The 14,813-nt window shown below is 36.2% G+C and overlaps 1 protein-coding gene across 10 annotated transcripts in view; it reads left to right on the top strand.

Annotated features, from left to right (window-relative positions):
• The window catches only part of WDFY3 (WD repeat and FYVE domain containing 3), a 364,802-nt gene that overhangs the window by 269,223 nt on the left and 80,766 nt on the right, over window positions 1–14,813 (top strand). For all 10 annotated transcript variants that reach the window (XR_005215912.1, XR_005215911.1, XM_037830163.1 and 7 more), the window contains 7 exons: window positions 6,035–6,134; window positions 8,038–8,198; window positions 9,296–9,525; window positions 10,615–10,724; window positions 12,113–12,295; window positions 13,191–13,348; window positions 14,449–14,526. Coding sequence is in view for 8 of the 10 variants with exons in the window: in XM_037830163.1 (XP_037686091.1) it covers window positions 6,035–6,134; window positions 8,038–8,198; window positions 9,296–9,525; window positions 10,615–10,724; window positions 12,113–12,295; window positions 13,191–13,348; window positions 14,449–14,526 (1,020 nt within the window). In the remaining 2 variants the exon portion in view is untranslated. The remainder of the gene's footprint in view (window positions 1–6,034; window positions 6,135–8,037; window positions 8,199–9,295; window positions 9,526–10,614; window positions 10,725–12,112; window positions 12,296–13,190; window positions 13,349–14,448; window positions 14,527–14,813) is intronic.

Raw genomic sequence — 14,813 nt, 5'->3', positions numbered from 1 at the left:
CTGAGCAAAAAATGAAATATACAAATAGGGAGAGATGAGATGATTTGATACATCCTGTGATGGTGTTTTCAAACCTGTAACAATTTTAATAGTTAATTAACCATGGGTAAATGATACAATTGCCTTTTATTTGGGTTTTCTGTATCTTTTAATAAAAGACTTCAATACAACATGTATTAACTTTAAGGTAAGTTTCTCATTGGTGTGGGCGCTAATTTGCCCCTATAGTAGAATTGTGTCTGATTTTACTTTAGAGTTAGGGGTGAGAGGATTATAGCTCAGGAAAAAGCAGGTATGTCAGGATCGACGTTTTAAAGGTAGAGACAAAGTTTTATGTATCCTTTCTATCTCATACAACAATTTGCGCATTAGTGTGAGCTGTAAGTATTGTCGAATCATTTAACTATTGACTGCATCACTGGCAATTCCAGAACGAGAAAATGAGATACTACCTAATAAAAGGATACATATTTCCTTTTTTTTTTTATTTAGAAATTTATTGTTTAATCCACAAGCTTTATATAGCTTTAGTTTAAAAAAAAAAAATGAAAATAAGACACTATTTCAAAGTCTGGGCCCTTCCAGCCTTCCAAATATAGAAGCTCTGAAAGTCATATCTATCAGTTAGAAGAACAAGACAAAATTATGAATGGAGCTATGACGTTTCATAAAACAAAATTTTATATAACTGAAGGATCCTTCCTAGGGCTAAATAATTGTCTTTACAAAAGAAAAGGAGGTTAAAAAAAAAAAAAACAAAAACACTAAAACCAGAATAGGATGAAATTCCTATGTTCCAAATCAACTTGTTACACACCAGTATAAACCCACAATGTCCTAACAAACAACATGCTTTCATTTTCTGTCTAATCTTAAGAGTCTGAATCTTAGTTCATTTCAGCAGAGACTCCACAGGTAACAGGAAATATTGTGGCATTAAAATATTCATTTATACTTTCGTGGTAGTTGAACAGTAGTCTTGTTTCTGGGCAAGCTTACAAACTATACTAGGTTGGAAGCATCGTAACTTAAGTGGGTGCTAAGACTCAAATGAGAGAAAGAAAGAAAAAAAAAACCTCTAGAAATAGCTAGAGGCAATAAAGGAACCATGAAAACACCAACCGTACTTAAACCCCCCTTTTTAAAGAGGATTCTTCCCCCCCATCCCCCTTGGCTTAGAATATTTCACTCTAAATGAATTTATGTCAGCTGTCAATGAAAGAATATCACTAATATGCTGTGGACACCTTTTGCCATGTAAATCTATGCCCCTTTTTTTACATGGTGAACTTCAGCTTAGCCATTATTATAACATATGTATAACAAATACAACCTAGCAATTACTACAAAAAAAATGTTATAGTCTAAAGCTCAATCACATTTTAGAAATTTTGAAATTGAATCGTGTACAAACCAAATAAAATCATTCGATTTTAAAAATTAAGTTACTACTTGGGGAACTTCAAATCTTTTATTAAAGGCATTTCCAGAATACACATGAAAATATTTAATGTATTTCATGTCTTCCTTTGAGTGTAAAAGAAAAAATTACAAATATATGGTTTTGAATGTTATGCTGATGAAACTTTTATCCTTGAGGAAATTATAGAATAGAAATATTCTGGTTATTTACCATTCACCTGCTTGAAGGAAGGATCTTGAGCCAGCTGACTTTCTATCTGATGAACTTGAACCAGGCCATTTTCAGTCTTATGACTGGTAGAGTTTCCTGATGAGCATTTATTTACTTGATTATATGCACGAAAGAACATGTGAAATTAACTTGACTAACAGTCTATAAAAGTAAAAGTTTCCCACTCATACAGACTGGCTTGAGTATAATACAGAGGCCAAATACAAAGGAGGCAGTGTGGTATGATAGAATGAGCATGGGTTTTAGAGTCAAAAATACCTGAATTTGAAGTCTATTCCTGCTGTTTTATTATATAAACATTTTAATCTCACTGAGCTGAATTCATTCTCTGGGGATGGAGATGATATCTACTTCTCCTCTGAAAGATTGTTGTGACAGGTAAACATATGTAAATCATACAACAAAAGCTTTTTTGCTGGTTATATCTGTGACCTTGGCCAAGTTGAGTTCTTTTCACCTCTTACAATTTGCCCATCTGAAAAATGATTATTAAGTAGATCTGCCTCTAATAAGTTTTATGAGGATTAAATAAAGTAATGCATTTAAGATTCATAACAGAGTGCCTGGCACATAAGATGTACTCAAAAAATTAAGTGGCCCGTGTTTGGTTATATAAGGATTCCTAGGGACTCTAATCCCAGCTCCCATTCCTCAGTATCCTCCGCTGTCGCCATGAGGCTTCCTATGGAGGACTGAATAGATTTGATGTCCGTGAAAATCACAGTAGCAGTGGAAAGAAAGTACATGATAAGAATAGATCAAAAAGTATGTTTACATACCTGGAAGCCTAAGGATAATGAAATTAAGGGGACTAGGCTGGAGTGCTTGCTTCTCCTGATAGCAGCTATCTTCTGAAAGACCTCCCCATTGTCATACATCAGCGCAGAACCCACCCTGAGTGGCAGTAGGGAAACAAGCAAAAAAGTAGCAGAGTGGGCAAAGAGTAGCATAAAATAACTCAGAGAGGAGCAAACAGTCCAGAGGATGGCAGTCAGAATGAAGAAAGTCAAAATCCTCTCCTTTAAAGGCATCCAACCCATTGCAGAAACAGAGCAGAATACCAGAGGCCTTCCTCAGCCCCAGTGCACTCACCCACAGGCAGCAGGCGCCCGAGGGCTGTCTGGCCTGTGGGCAGGGCAGGAGGATTCTGCAGTGTCCCCAGACCTCTGAAAGGAAAATGCGGTTCTGTGAAGAATGATGACATTGAAAGAATGGTGATATTGACTGGCCTCACTGTTTTCACCAGGGAAACAGATCTGACAGTCAGAGGCCCGAGCAGATCATAGACTTACCCTGTCTTCATTCTGCCAACTCATCCTGGTTGTCTGGTGGGCCAACCAGCTTTATCTTAAAGAATGATGAGATAGTGGCCTGAATTCTGCAGAGTTGCACTTGTTCTTGCATTTGTTAACTTCAGTATAAAAATTTTAATAGACGGGAAGAGTATGGTGTAGCGGGGGATACCAGAGCATTTGACATCAAAGAAACTGAGATTCAGATCATGGTTGTGACTTGACCAAGTGACTAAACCTCTCTAAGCCTCAATCCCCTTATCTCTAAAATGGGGATGACAATATGTGCTTCAAAGGGATGTTTTGAGGATTAAATAAGATAATGTATATGCAGCTCAGTTCTGAGACTGCCACATAATAGTTCAATGAATTGTTTAAAAAAAAAACAAAGGCATATACTCTTGCATTTGTAAAATCTTAAGTTCTTAAAGTTAGGCTACTGTAAATCTCAGCAGAAACATTTGAACTAGGGAATTAGGGCCAGTAGCCAGTATAGATTCTGGGTCACGTTTACTCATGTAGGAGTTTCAATGAGGGGAATCAGAAGATTAAATGCCTACTGATGACTAAGGCAGTTTCTTCTGAAATAAGAAGAAACATTTTTTTTTAATTAAGTAAACATGAATATTTGTTGGCTGAGCAAGATACTTCTCTTTATTTTATGCTCCTGTGACACATTGTTTTGCAGACTCCAGAACTTTGTCTAATAAAGATTTAGTAAGCCCTGCTCCTGATATTCATTCTACTAACCACTCTGAGCTGAATATGATCCTCCTGAAAGAGGACTGTTGTCTTCAGGAGTCTTTAAATCTTCCTCTGGTTTGGAGAGCTTTGATACTTAATAAATTCTTCTCATCACTCAAGCTTTTGATAAAAGGGTCTCTGCCCTAATTACAAGATAATCCTAATAAAACTATCAGTCTACTGTTTATCCCTTAACAGGTCCCACTTTCTCTTCAATTTGCAGGGGTGGGAATCTCAGTCTAAAATCAGTTAGCATAAGGAATAGGCAGGCCTTGGTCACAACACTCCTTGTATTAATCATTCTGTTAATTTTCCTAGGAAAATTAAGATTAAAAATAATATGGTATCTCCTTCACTTTTTCCCATATTTTCTCAGATGCCACACCAAACTCCTAAGCACTACCATTCTGTTAATTATTATTAGACCCATACTGTAATCTTAAAACAAAATAAATGTTTTATCATGCAAAAGAAAGAGAAATGTTTGTTACAACTTTAGCTGTGAATCTTTGCTCTCAATATAGAACTCAGATTTTAACTGCTCCTTTAAAACCTTTGTCAACACCACCTTGAAAATTAGAATAGAAAGAAATGGCTTTTGTATTGATGTAGCAGATTTCCGTTTTGAATGGGTAAAGCAGAAGTGTCCTAGAGCCCACCTTTGTAACTTGGTCATAAACTTAGTCCTGGACCATCTCTATACAAGAGTAAGTACATTCTTTAATTCCACTTGCAAACCATCAACACTGTGCCTGAATCTAAAACATACGGTTCTCTTTCTGAGAAGCAACTTTATGTCTGTTTGTTGAATTGCTTGATAACTGACTCCTTTCAAGAGCCAGGCTAAAACTACTGGCATCTGAAGAGGACAAAAGGCTCTTTGTACCTTTCATCTCTCTGTGTTCCCAGTGCCTTGCCACGAATCAGGTTCGATACTTGAAAATTATGCACCTGGATTATGTTACTCTAATTACCAACAGAAATGTCTGCAGAGGACTGTGGTTTAACTTTATGCTCTAAGCTTTTCTTCCAAGATAATGTTTAAAATCATCTCTGTAATTTGTAAAATCGTTATCAAAGATGCCACCTGTAGAGTTGTTCACTGTCCTCTATAAAAACCTACAGAAAACATTCCTCTCAGAACAGTTTTAGGAAGCCATGCATTCCTCCTGACAATCTAGAGGGCTTCCTTTCATAGATAATAAGCAAGAAAACCAAATTTCCTTTGTTTTTTCCCCCTCTTTCTTGGCACCTAGAAAGCTCAGAGCTAAATTCCATGTTTAATTAGTTGACTGACCTGCTTAACTACTAGCAGCTTGAGCTTTTATATTTCTTTAATGACTTTATGATTTATTTCAATTTAAGTTTTATATGAATCACCACCTCTCTTTTGGAAGTGAGATTTAATAATAGGTTAACAAATATTTATTAAATACTTAGTGTTTAGAATACTATTTTTGGTGGGAAAGATTTAAAAGAAAATGTTTCACCTCTGCTTCAAAAAATGTTTTAAATCTTATGATCATAAAAATAAGAGGAAGATTATAATCACATATACCAATTCTCATGTCATATTTTATTACTTAGCAGTAGGTTTTTGGTTTTTTACTAATTTTTAAATTAAATTCAGTTTTACTGAGATATATTCACATACCATACAGTCATCCATGGTATACAATCAGCTGTTCACAGTACCATCATATAGTTATGCATTCATCACCCCAATCTACTTTTGAACATTTTCCTTACACTAGAAAGAATCAGAATAAGAATAAAAAATAAAAGTAAAAAAGCACACCCAAATCATCTACCCCCCATCCCACCCTATTTTTCATTTAGTTTTGTCCCCATTTTTCTACTCATCCATCCATACACTGGATAAAGGGAGTGCGAGTCACAAGGTTTTCACAGTCACACTGTCACCCCTTGTAAGCTACATTGTTATACAATCGTCTTGAAGAGTCAAGGCTACTGGGTTGCAGTTTGATTCAGGTATTTAGGTTAAAATATTAAAACCTAAAAAGGGTTATCTATGTAGTACGTAAGAATGTCCACCGGAGTGACCTCTCAACTCCATTTGAAATCTCTCAGTCACTGAGGCTTTATTTCATTTCATTTCACATCCCCCTTTTGGTCAAGAAGATGTTCTCCATCCTACGACGCCAGGGCCAGATTCATCCCCGGGAGTCATATCCTGTGTTGCCAGGGAGATTTACATCCCTGGGAGTCAGATCCCAGCAGTAGGTTTTTTAATCTTTATGATACATTTGGTAATGTTTAACTCATGGTTGAGCGTGTCTTTGTTCAGCTAGTTCTCTTTCTAATTTTAAATTTTATTGATTAGGCTTCCCCTGAAAGATCTACAAGAACTCAGCAAAAGGAATTTCAAACTTACATTTTGGATAGTGTGATGGACCATTTGCTTGCAGCTGATGTATTATTAGGTAATTCTGTATTTTATTTTTACTTACAAACCCCAAAGAAGTTTCCTTTTTGCCTTCATCTGTTTCCTTCTTTCCTGTACATTTTTCTCTCTCATGGTGTTTCTTTCTGTTAGGAGGAATAGGTCAATCCTTTTCCTCTGAATTAGGGATACAGAATCGACAGCAGAAAGTACTTATAGTGTGGGCTTGTATACAAATCTATACATTCAGGGATGACAGGAGGAAAACAAGGAAAGAGAAGAATGTTTTAAAAACCACATTACATAACCAAGTTGTATTTTCATGAAGAGCTAATACTTTTTAAATTAACCTGTTTATTGTAATATACATAACGAAAAGCACACGAATTATAAATGTAAAGCTGCATGAATTATCACATAGATAACATACCTGAATATCCATCATCCAAACAGAAATACATTACCAGCACCCCAAAAACTCTCACCTTATTCTGTCCCCAGTTATTACTCCCTCACTAAAGTAAGCACTATCTAGTAAATTAGTTTTGCTGGCTTTTTGAACTCTGTATTAAGGGAATCATACAGTAGACTGATTAGGGTCTACAAAATCCAGTATACTTTTGGGTCTAGCTCCTTGCACTCAACATTATATTTGTGAGATTTATCCATGCTATTGCATGTAGTAGGTGTCCATTTATTTTCATGGCTTTGTAACGTTCAACAGTATATGTAAATTCTTCCATTTTACTCTTTATGGATATTTGATAGTTTCCAGTTTGAGACTATTATAAATAAAGCTGCTATGAACATTCTTGTTCATATTGAACACGTATGTGTACAACATTTATACTTAGGAGTGTTCTTAGGGGTGGCTTCCAGTACATGGAGTCAAACACAATAAAATGTGGGATTTTTGTATGCCTGTATCTAGTTACAAGAAAAATTCAAACTCTGATGAGTTTACATTGGCACCAACATTTATTTGTAAAACAAAGGTAAGATTTAAAGGAGAAAGGAAAGTAATGAATTTAGTATATTAGTTACTTGAGTTCCTGTTGATAATAATCATGGAACCTCTGTACTATTAAATTATCATTCTTTCCGAAGTAAATTTGCCAAGACTCCTTTAGTACTGTCTTAAAATGAAACTGTGCAGCCTCAGAGCAGGATATCAAGTCAGACTTTTGTAGTTGTTTGTATCCATTGAGATCAATCTTACTACACAATATGCAAAGCAAAGAATTGTGCTTAATGGGGTAATTTAGAATTTAGGTGGGAATACCACTACTACTAATAATCACATTCGGTGGATGTTCAGAATTTCTATATCAGAGGGGCTTAGCTAAAGGGGCCATCCTGGTTAGGAGGAGTGGGTAGGGATTGGTCTTGGAGTTGGTAGCAGCACACTGGTTGAAGACACTGGGGTAGCTTTTAGAAGAGAGACAGTGCTGATGATAATTTTGGAGGAGACTAAAAGTACCACTTAGCACTATCACTAGGGATTATTTTTTGTAATTTTTTTGAAGCTCTTCTGCACTTAGTATTTCATCGGTATTCAAGCTAAACTCAATATAAATTTGCTTATACCAAAGGTACAATCTACCAAAATAGAGAGTTTTATTTGTTTGTTTTGCCCTTTATTGTTATGCAGAATAAATGTATAGCTAATAAACTGGCTTAATTTTTCTCTCAAACAGAGGTGCTCTCACTGGGAGTTTAAATTGAAAAACTGTGCTTACCACAGGCTGTCTTAAGGCACTCCTGCAGAAATTATTTCTTCAAGTATTTATCATGATATCTGGCCTTCATTTTCTGAAACTAGTAGTCATTTGTCTGAGTGTAATAGATGTACTCATTTTTGCTTAGCCTGATTTGCTTGAAGTTATGGTCTTGTGCTGGTAGATATCAGTTTTCTTAGAAATATTTTTCCTACCGGAATTTAGGGGAAGATGCGTCTCTGCCTATTACCAGTGGAGGAAGCTACCAGGTATTGGTGAACAATGTGTTTTATTTCACACAACGTGTGGTGGACAAGCTTTGGCAAGGCATGTTCAACAAAGAATCTAAACTCCTTATAGATTTTATAATTCAACTAATTGCCCAGGTAAACCATTGTCACTACTGGTTGTAGAGTACATGTTTTCCTTTTGAAAATGTTGCCTATGGTATCAAAATTTTTGGAAATATGTGTAACTAATGAAATAATGAATGTTAATATTTAATATAAAGTTAAGCTTATTCCAAGTGAGTAAAAATTATAGACTCTTAACCCTTCCTCCCACCTCACCCTCACCCCTTACCAGTACCCTGCTGCCAGTGTGTCCCTTGTAAACTTGCCTAGTTTTCTTCAAGCTGTGCTCATTTCCTCACTGACCTCTCCACTGGTTTTGCTGTGTGCTACTCAGATAGCTTTCCTTTGGGGTTAAATGCCTTAAGTTATTACCCATTTGATAGATTTTTATAGTGAATGCATAAGTGTGTAAAGGCTTATAGAACATGAAGAATGGATATTGAAGGACTTCTGTTCTTATAAATTGAAATTTTTGCGAAGTCCATTTTTGTTGTTCTTGTGAAAATGTTATTTTAGTGCATGTTTGTGGTACCTTTGACTAAAATGTATTGGCCTGGTTTCGCACAAGTTACTAATCTTATTCAGCACATGATATAGAAAGGGGAAAATACTGTGGCCATGTTTTTGTTAGTGTATGGTGCATCAGGTTCTCTCACTTCAACTGAGAATTTAAGAGATAAATTTGTTATTTAAGCCAAAGAGAGAAACTAAGTGAGAAGATGAAACTAGAATGTCAAAACCCATGTTTTTTTAAACTAACACTTTAGGTCATTTTTTTTTCCAGTAATTTTGAGTAGAGATCATTCATTCAAACAAAGCTTGTTTGGTAGGACATTCAGCCCAGGCTAAGTGCTCTGTTGGGCGCTCTGTCCATAGCACAGTTAGTGACTCTCCTTACTTAGCCTGCTTAATATTGTTTATGTATTTTTATGACACACTCAGTTCATTAGCATGTATTTATATATCTCAGGGGTTCTGAGCTCCATAATAGCAAGAGCTGTATATTTTTTAACTTAGTACACCCAGTAGTTAGCATGGCATATGGTATGTAATAAACTTATTAAAGACCATGATTGAATGATAAGCAGATCCTCTCATTTTACTAAATAAGGTATCTTTCATGTCTGTAGTCAAAAAGAAGATCACAGGGATTGTCACTGGATTCAGTCTATCACTGCCTGAATAGGACCATCTTGTACCAGTTCTCTCGGGCACACAAAACCGTTCCTCAGCAAGTGGCTCTCCTTGATTCGCTCAGGGTTCTTACTGTAAACAGGAACTTGATCCTGGGACCTGGGAACCATGACCAAGAATTCATTAGCTGTCTTGCTCACTGCTTGATCAATCTGCATGCTGGAAGGTAAATCCTTTAAGTTCAATTTGCCACATTGAATTTGTCTTTCATAATATTCCACCAAAGTTCTTTGTTCTCATTTTTTGATAATAAAATTTTTTTTTCCTTTCATCTCAGTTTTATTTAAAACTTCATATAAAAGGTAAAAGGCAAGTGTCACAATTTTGTAATGAAAAACTGGGTATTTTTCTCTTACAGTTGCTTTTCTTTATCTCTTAAATTTTCCACAATGGCCTTATGTCTTTTACATATAAAAAAGAAATTTGCTTTTAAGCAAATAAAGTACACAGTTGGAGGCTGAGAAAAGTAAAAAGAAAGACTCCTTGCAAAGTGTTATCTGTTAAGTGGGTGAAATTAGTATTTTTCCATTGACTGCTTTGACAGATATATTTTTAGGGTCTTCTGGGGACCAGGCATTGAACTCCGAACTGGGATGAATGTAAGACAGACCCAGTGGAGCCCTCTCAGAGTTTACAGCCTAGGAGGGAAAACACATAATTAGGCAAGACCGATCAAGCATGCCAAGTGCTTTGTGAGCACCGAACAGGGGCCCCTAGCATGGAGGAATAACTGCTGAGTTGCAACTTGAGGCCTGGTTGAGGAGGAAGTTAACCCTGAAAAGAGGATGGGGAGGAGTGTTGTAGGAAGAAGGAGCAGCACGAGTGATTGTGCAGATGGAAGGATGTGTGGCACTTTGGGAAATTGCCAGTATTTCAGTGTCACTGGGACAGAGGGGTGAGAGGTGAGACTGGAGAGGGCAGGTATATTGGAGGAATGTTCTTAGTTAAATGAACTTTTTGTAATTTTTTAGGTGAAAGTGTTAATTAAAATAACCAAAAATCATCTTAAAAATTAAGATGCGCTCATCTTGATGCTCTAGTTTAGTTTAATTATATTTCATCATGTGGATTTGTGATATCACCCCTTTAAATCAGCATTTTCATGGTAGAAGTTCTATTTTGTGCATCTGATTGCCAGTAATGGAACTTTGTGAAAGAGCCAGTTTTCTTATCTCTGTAGAGTACTACTTAGTCATTGTAGTTTTCAGTTACAATCATTTCCTTCATGTCGTTTAAACTGACTGGAATTTTTCAGCAACGTGGATGGATTTGGACTGGAAGCAGAAGCCCGAATGACTACGTGGCATATTATGATTCCCTCTGACCTCGAACCAGATGCTGGTTACAGCCAAGATATTAGTGAAGGTAATTACCTCGATTGGGGAGGTGCTGGGGGGAGTGACGCTTTTCTCTTTTGCTTATTCATTTCTGGATTTTAAAATATGACAACAACAACAAAATACACATCAGAAACTATCAACATTGAGAACCATTCTTCCAGGAAGGCATACCTGAACATACGCAGACATGCCCACAAAATATCTCCTGAATGCCAGGATGGTTACACCACTAACCCAACCACTGATATTGGTAGCCCTCAACTTTTCTTAGGTTTGCTGGGAAACTTGATATTTACACTTGCACAAAGAGTAGTGCAACATTTGTTCCCAGAATGCCTTTATTTGTAGCTAAGCGGTATATGCTAACTGGCACTTGCCACAAAGAGAACTGCTTAATGGTTGTCTTAGGCACATCACATCAGCATATTGCAAATATTGCTTATGACCAGTTGTCAGTACTACCATTTCTATTCTCTCTTTTTATGAAATCTAGTTTTCCCATTGAATTTGTAGGCATTGAGCATTAAAGTTGTTGGGTAGATTAAGTCTTATTTTCACATTGTTTACTGGAAAAGATTACATAATTATGGTAGGATTGGTCTCTGCAGCAATGCTACTGCATATGATGTCATCCTTGAAAGTCCAGCGCTCATTCTTTCTTTTCATTCTTCATGTAAGTATTAATTTATTCTTTACTCATTTACCAAAATTCCTTAAACCCTGCCACCAAGGACACAGTGATTATTTTCACTCCTGAGTAACTGACAGTCTAGTACATTGCTTCTCAAAGTGAGATTCTCATCAACATCACTGGGAGAACTTGTTGGAAATGCACATTCTCTGGCCTCATCCAGATCTGCTATATCAGAAACTGTGGGGAAGGAGACCAACAGTCTGTTTTAAGAAGCCCTCCAGGTGATTTGAATGGTGTAGAGAAGGCAGACAAATTAGCAAGGAGTTTGAAAGCAAGATGAAATTTAATAATAAAACCCCTTTAAAAATAATTCTTTATTTACTTTTGCAAAATATGTCAGGAACAACTAACTTAATTTTGAACTCACCTTAAATATTCAGATCTAAAAGCTGCTTTTAAATAGGGAATGATTTTGTATCTTGTAGATGCTTATATCGAAGTTAAATAATGAAATGTGTAAATTATTTCCCATTTTATAAACAAAAAGTGCAGTATTTCTGCTTGAATATGGAGGATTCAAAAAAGTTTTCCAACTGATCAATCACATCTTTGGTTATCTGAATAATTCTTTACAGTGAGCTGGATTTATGAAACATTATTTTGACACTCAAGTGTAGTTGTTGAAATTCCTAGATGTAAAATATGAAGAAAAATAAGAACTAACTTTGTTTTGTGTTTTTGATCATTTACCTGCTTCCCCCATGCCACCATTTCCCTAGGGCGTCAGCTTCTCATAAAAGCTGTTAACAGAGTTTGGACTGAACTGATACATAGTAAGAAACAAGCCTTGGAGGAGCTTTTCAAAGTAACTCTGCCTGTGAACGAAAGGGGCCATGTGGACATAGCTATAGCAAGGCCACTCATTGAAGAAGCAGGTTTGAAGTGCTGGCAGAATCATTTGGGTAAGAAAGCCTATAGAGATCTCATGACTAGGAGACTTACATGTATGTATCGTATATGGATGTACTTTGGATATGTAATTACAACTTTCCCAAAGGAAAGTTGATGGCACTAATAGAAATGAAAACCCATACAGCATAACCTATTCTAGAATGATCATGCTAAGATTTGGCTTTTCTTAAAGGAGTGTTACACATCAAGCATCTATGAGTTTAGAAAATACATTTCTTGCAGCTTTAGTACAGTCACTGTCTTGGCTCCAGGTCCATAGTCCCTTATCTACAATTCTGAAATCCAAAAAAAAGCCCTGAAACCCAAGGCTTTTTCGTTAATTTGGTGCCAAAAGTCACTTGATGGCAAAATCTAACCTATCTGTACTTATCCTACTTGGTGTTACTATTTATACAATTTTGCTACAGAAATATTAATGTGTTCAAATGGTTTGTTACCATAGGCCCTATTGTAGTGTTATATAATATGTAATATATGTACCATATCACCTTTTAAATATCTGAATTCTGAATTCCAAAGTACACCCAGCACCAAAGATTTCAGATGAGGAATTTTGTATTAACATAGAAACTAAATACAGTTAAAATAAATCTGCATTATTATTGCAGAGTTGTGAAGTTTCAACCAAAAATGTGTTCAGCTGGTACAGTAGTTCTCAAGCAGCCATCCTTACACAAGACACCAATAAATGAATGTGTAATATCTAAAAGAAATGTCTGGCATCTGTAATATGAGCTGCTTTTGATATAATCAGAATTGTGGTTTGTGAGCTGCTTTTGATAATTAGAGGATTGTGGTTTGTAACCACGACAGGAAAATATTAAAAGTAAGACTAATACATACATGAAGAAATTGTAAAATAATAATCTAATTTTTATTTCATAGCTCATGAAAAGAAATGCATAAGTCGAGGAGAAGCCTTAGTACCCACCACACAATCCAAATTGTCCCGTGTCAGCAGTGGCTTTGGCCTTTCCAAGTTAACAGGATCAAGAAGGAATCGAAAGGAAAGTGGTCTTAGTAAACACAGTCTTTCCACTCAGGTACATTGTTGAGTTTCATTGATGATATTATTAGAAATGCGTATTTCAAGGTTGAGTTATAATATTTTATATAATATTCTTAACATGTACAAGCAGATGATTTGAAGTGAAACCTTTCTGCATTTGTGCTTTAGAAGACGGAGAGAAATAACCCAGATTATGGGAAATTCTCTCATTTTATTATGATAAAATTGTATTGTGAGTGGTATGTATTTATATCCATTTCATAACTGGATAGACAAAAATGACACTTAGAAATTGACGTATGATCAGACTATGGATAAGTTTTTCCAGATGTTCAATAATGTTATTGATAATTGTATACATTATAAAACAATAACAAAACAAATAGGCTTTTAAAAATTTTTTATAACCTTCTTATCATATATGCTTGTGGTAGCTTTTTAAAAAGAACTCATCTCCTTCTGCGTTTTCTTCATCATACTTCCTTGCCATCCCAGAACCTCAGTGGCAGCTGTGAAAAGGGTCTGAGAGAGACTGTGTCTCAATCATCCATTGAGATTGGGCTCTCCTGGAAGCAAACTCTGAAAAAGAGTTTAGTGTACAGGGTGTTTTTTAGAGGGTACTCTTGGCATTAATACCTGTGGAAAGGGAGAAGAAAGAAGCAAGATTGGACAAAGAGAAATGCCAAGCTGCAGTGCAGTCTCAGTGACAGCCTCAGCTGACCTAAGTGGAGTCCTGGAGCCAAAATGGCCTTTCAGACTTGACCTGCATTGACTGAGATGGCTGAGCCTTCATGGCCCCCAAAACAGTCATTGGATTTGGGCATCTTGGCGACCCTCTGCAGATGAAGGGATCACTACCAGGGCTGCCAGTGCTCCCAGCAGCTGGGACAGTAGTGCCCTTGCAAGAGGGGCACTGGAGGGTTGGGGTGGTGGGCAACCCTGTCCATTTTACCAGGCCTCCATTAGATTAATGATACAATGAAATGTTCAGTTTGTTTGTTTCTTTTGGTAGTGGGTGCTTTTGACCAAATTTTAACTAATTTTTCAACATTGATTTCAAGGCTAGACCACTCATTTTTTTCCAGTAAATCCATGAAATGTTAATATTAAGATTCTTTTTCCACCCAATATTAGGAGATTTCACAGTGGATGTTTACACATATTGCTGTTGTTCGTGATTTAGTAGACACACAGTATAAGGAATATCAGGAGGTAAGAATTCATAATCATAATGATTTGTTTTGTGTTGCTTGGATGGGAGAGGGCTCTGCTTCTAATGTATTTCTACCCATTTTTTAATGCAATTTTATTGAGATATAATCATATAACATACAGTCTTTCAAAGTGTACAATCAGTTGTTCACAGTATCGTCATATAGTTGTGCTTTCATCACCACGATCAAACTTTGAACATTTTTATTACTTCAAAGAATAAAATCAAAATTAAAATTAAAAGAATACCCAAAACATCCCACTCCCCTCCTCCCCCATTGTTCATT

Source organism: Choloepus didactylus, chromosome 3 (assembly GCF_015220235.1).
Source record: "Choloepus didactylus isolate mChoDid1 chromosome 3, mChoDid1.pri, whole genome shotgun sequence".
Lineage (NCBI taxonomy): Eukaryota > Metazoa > Chordata > Mammalia > Pilosa > Megalonychidae > Choloepus > Choloepus didactylus.
This window is presented reverse-complemented; position numbering and strand designations above follow the sequence as displayed.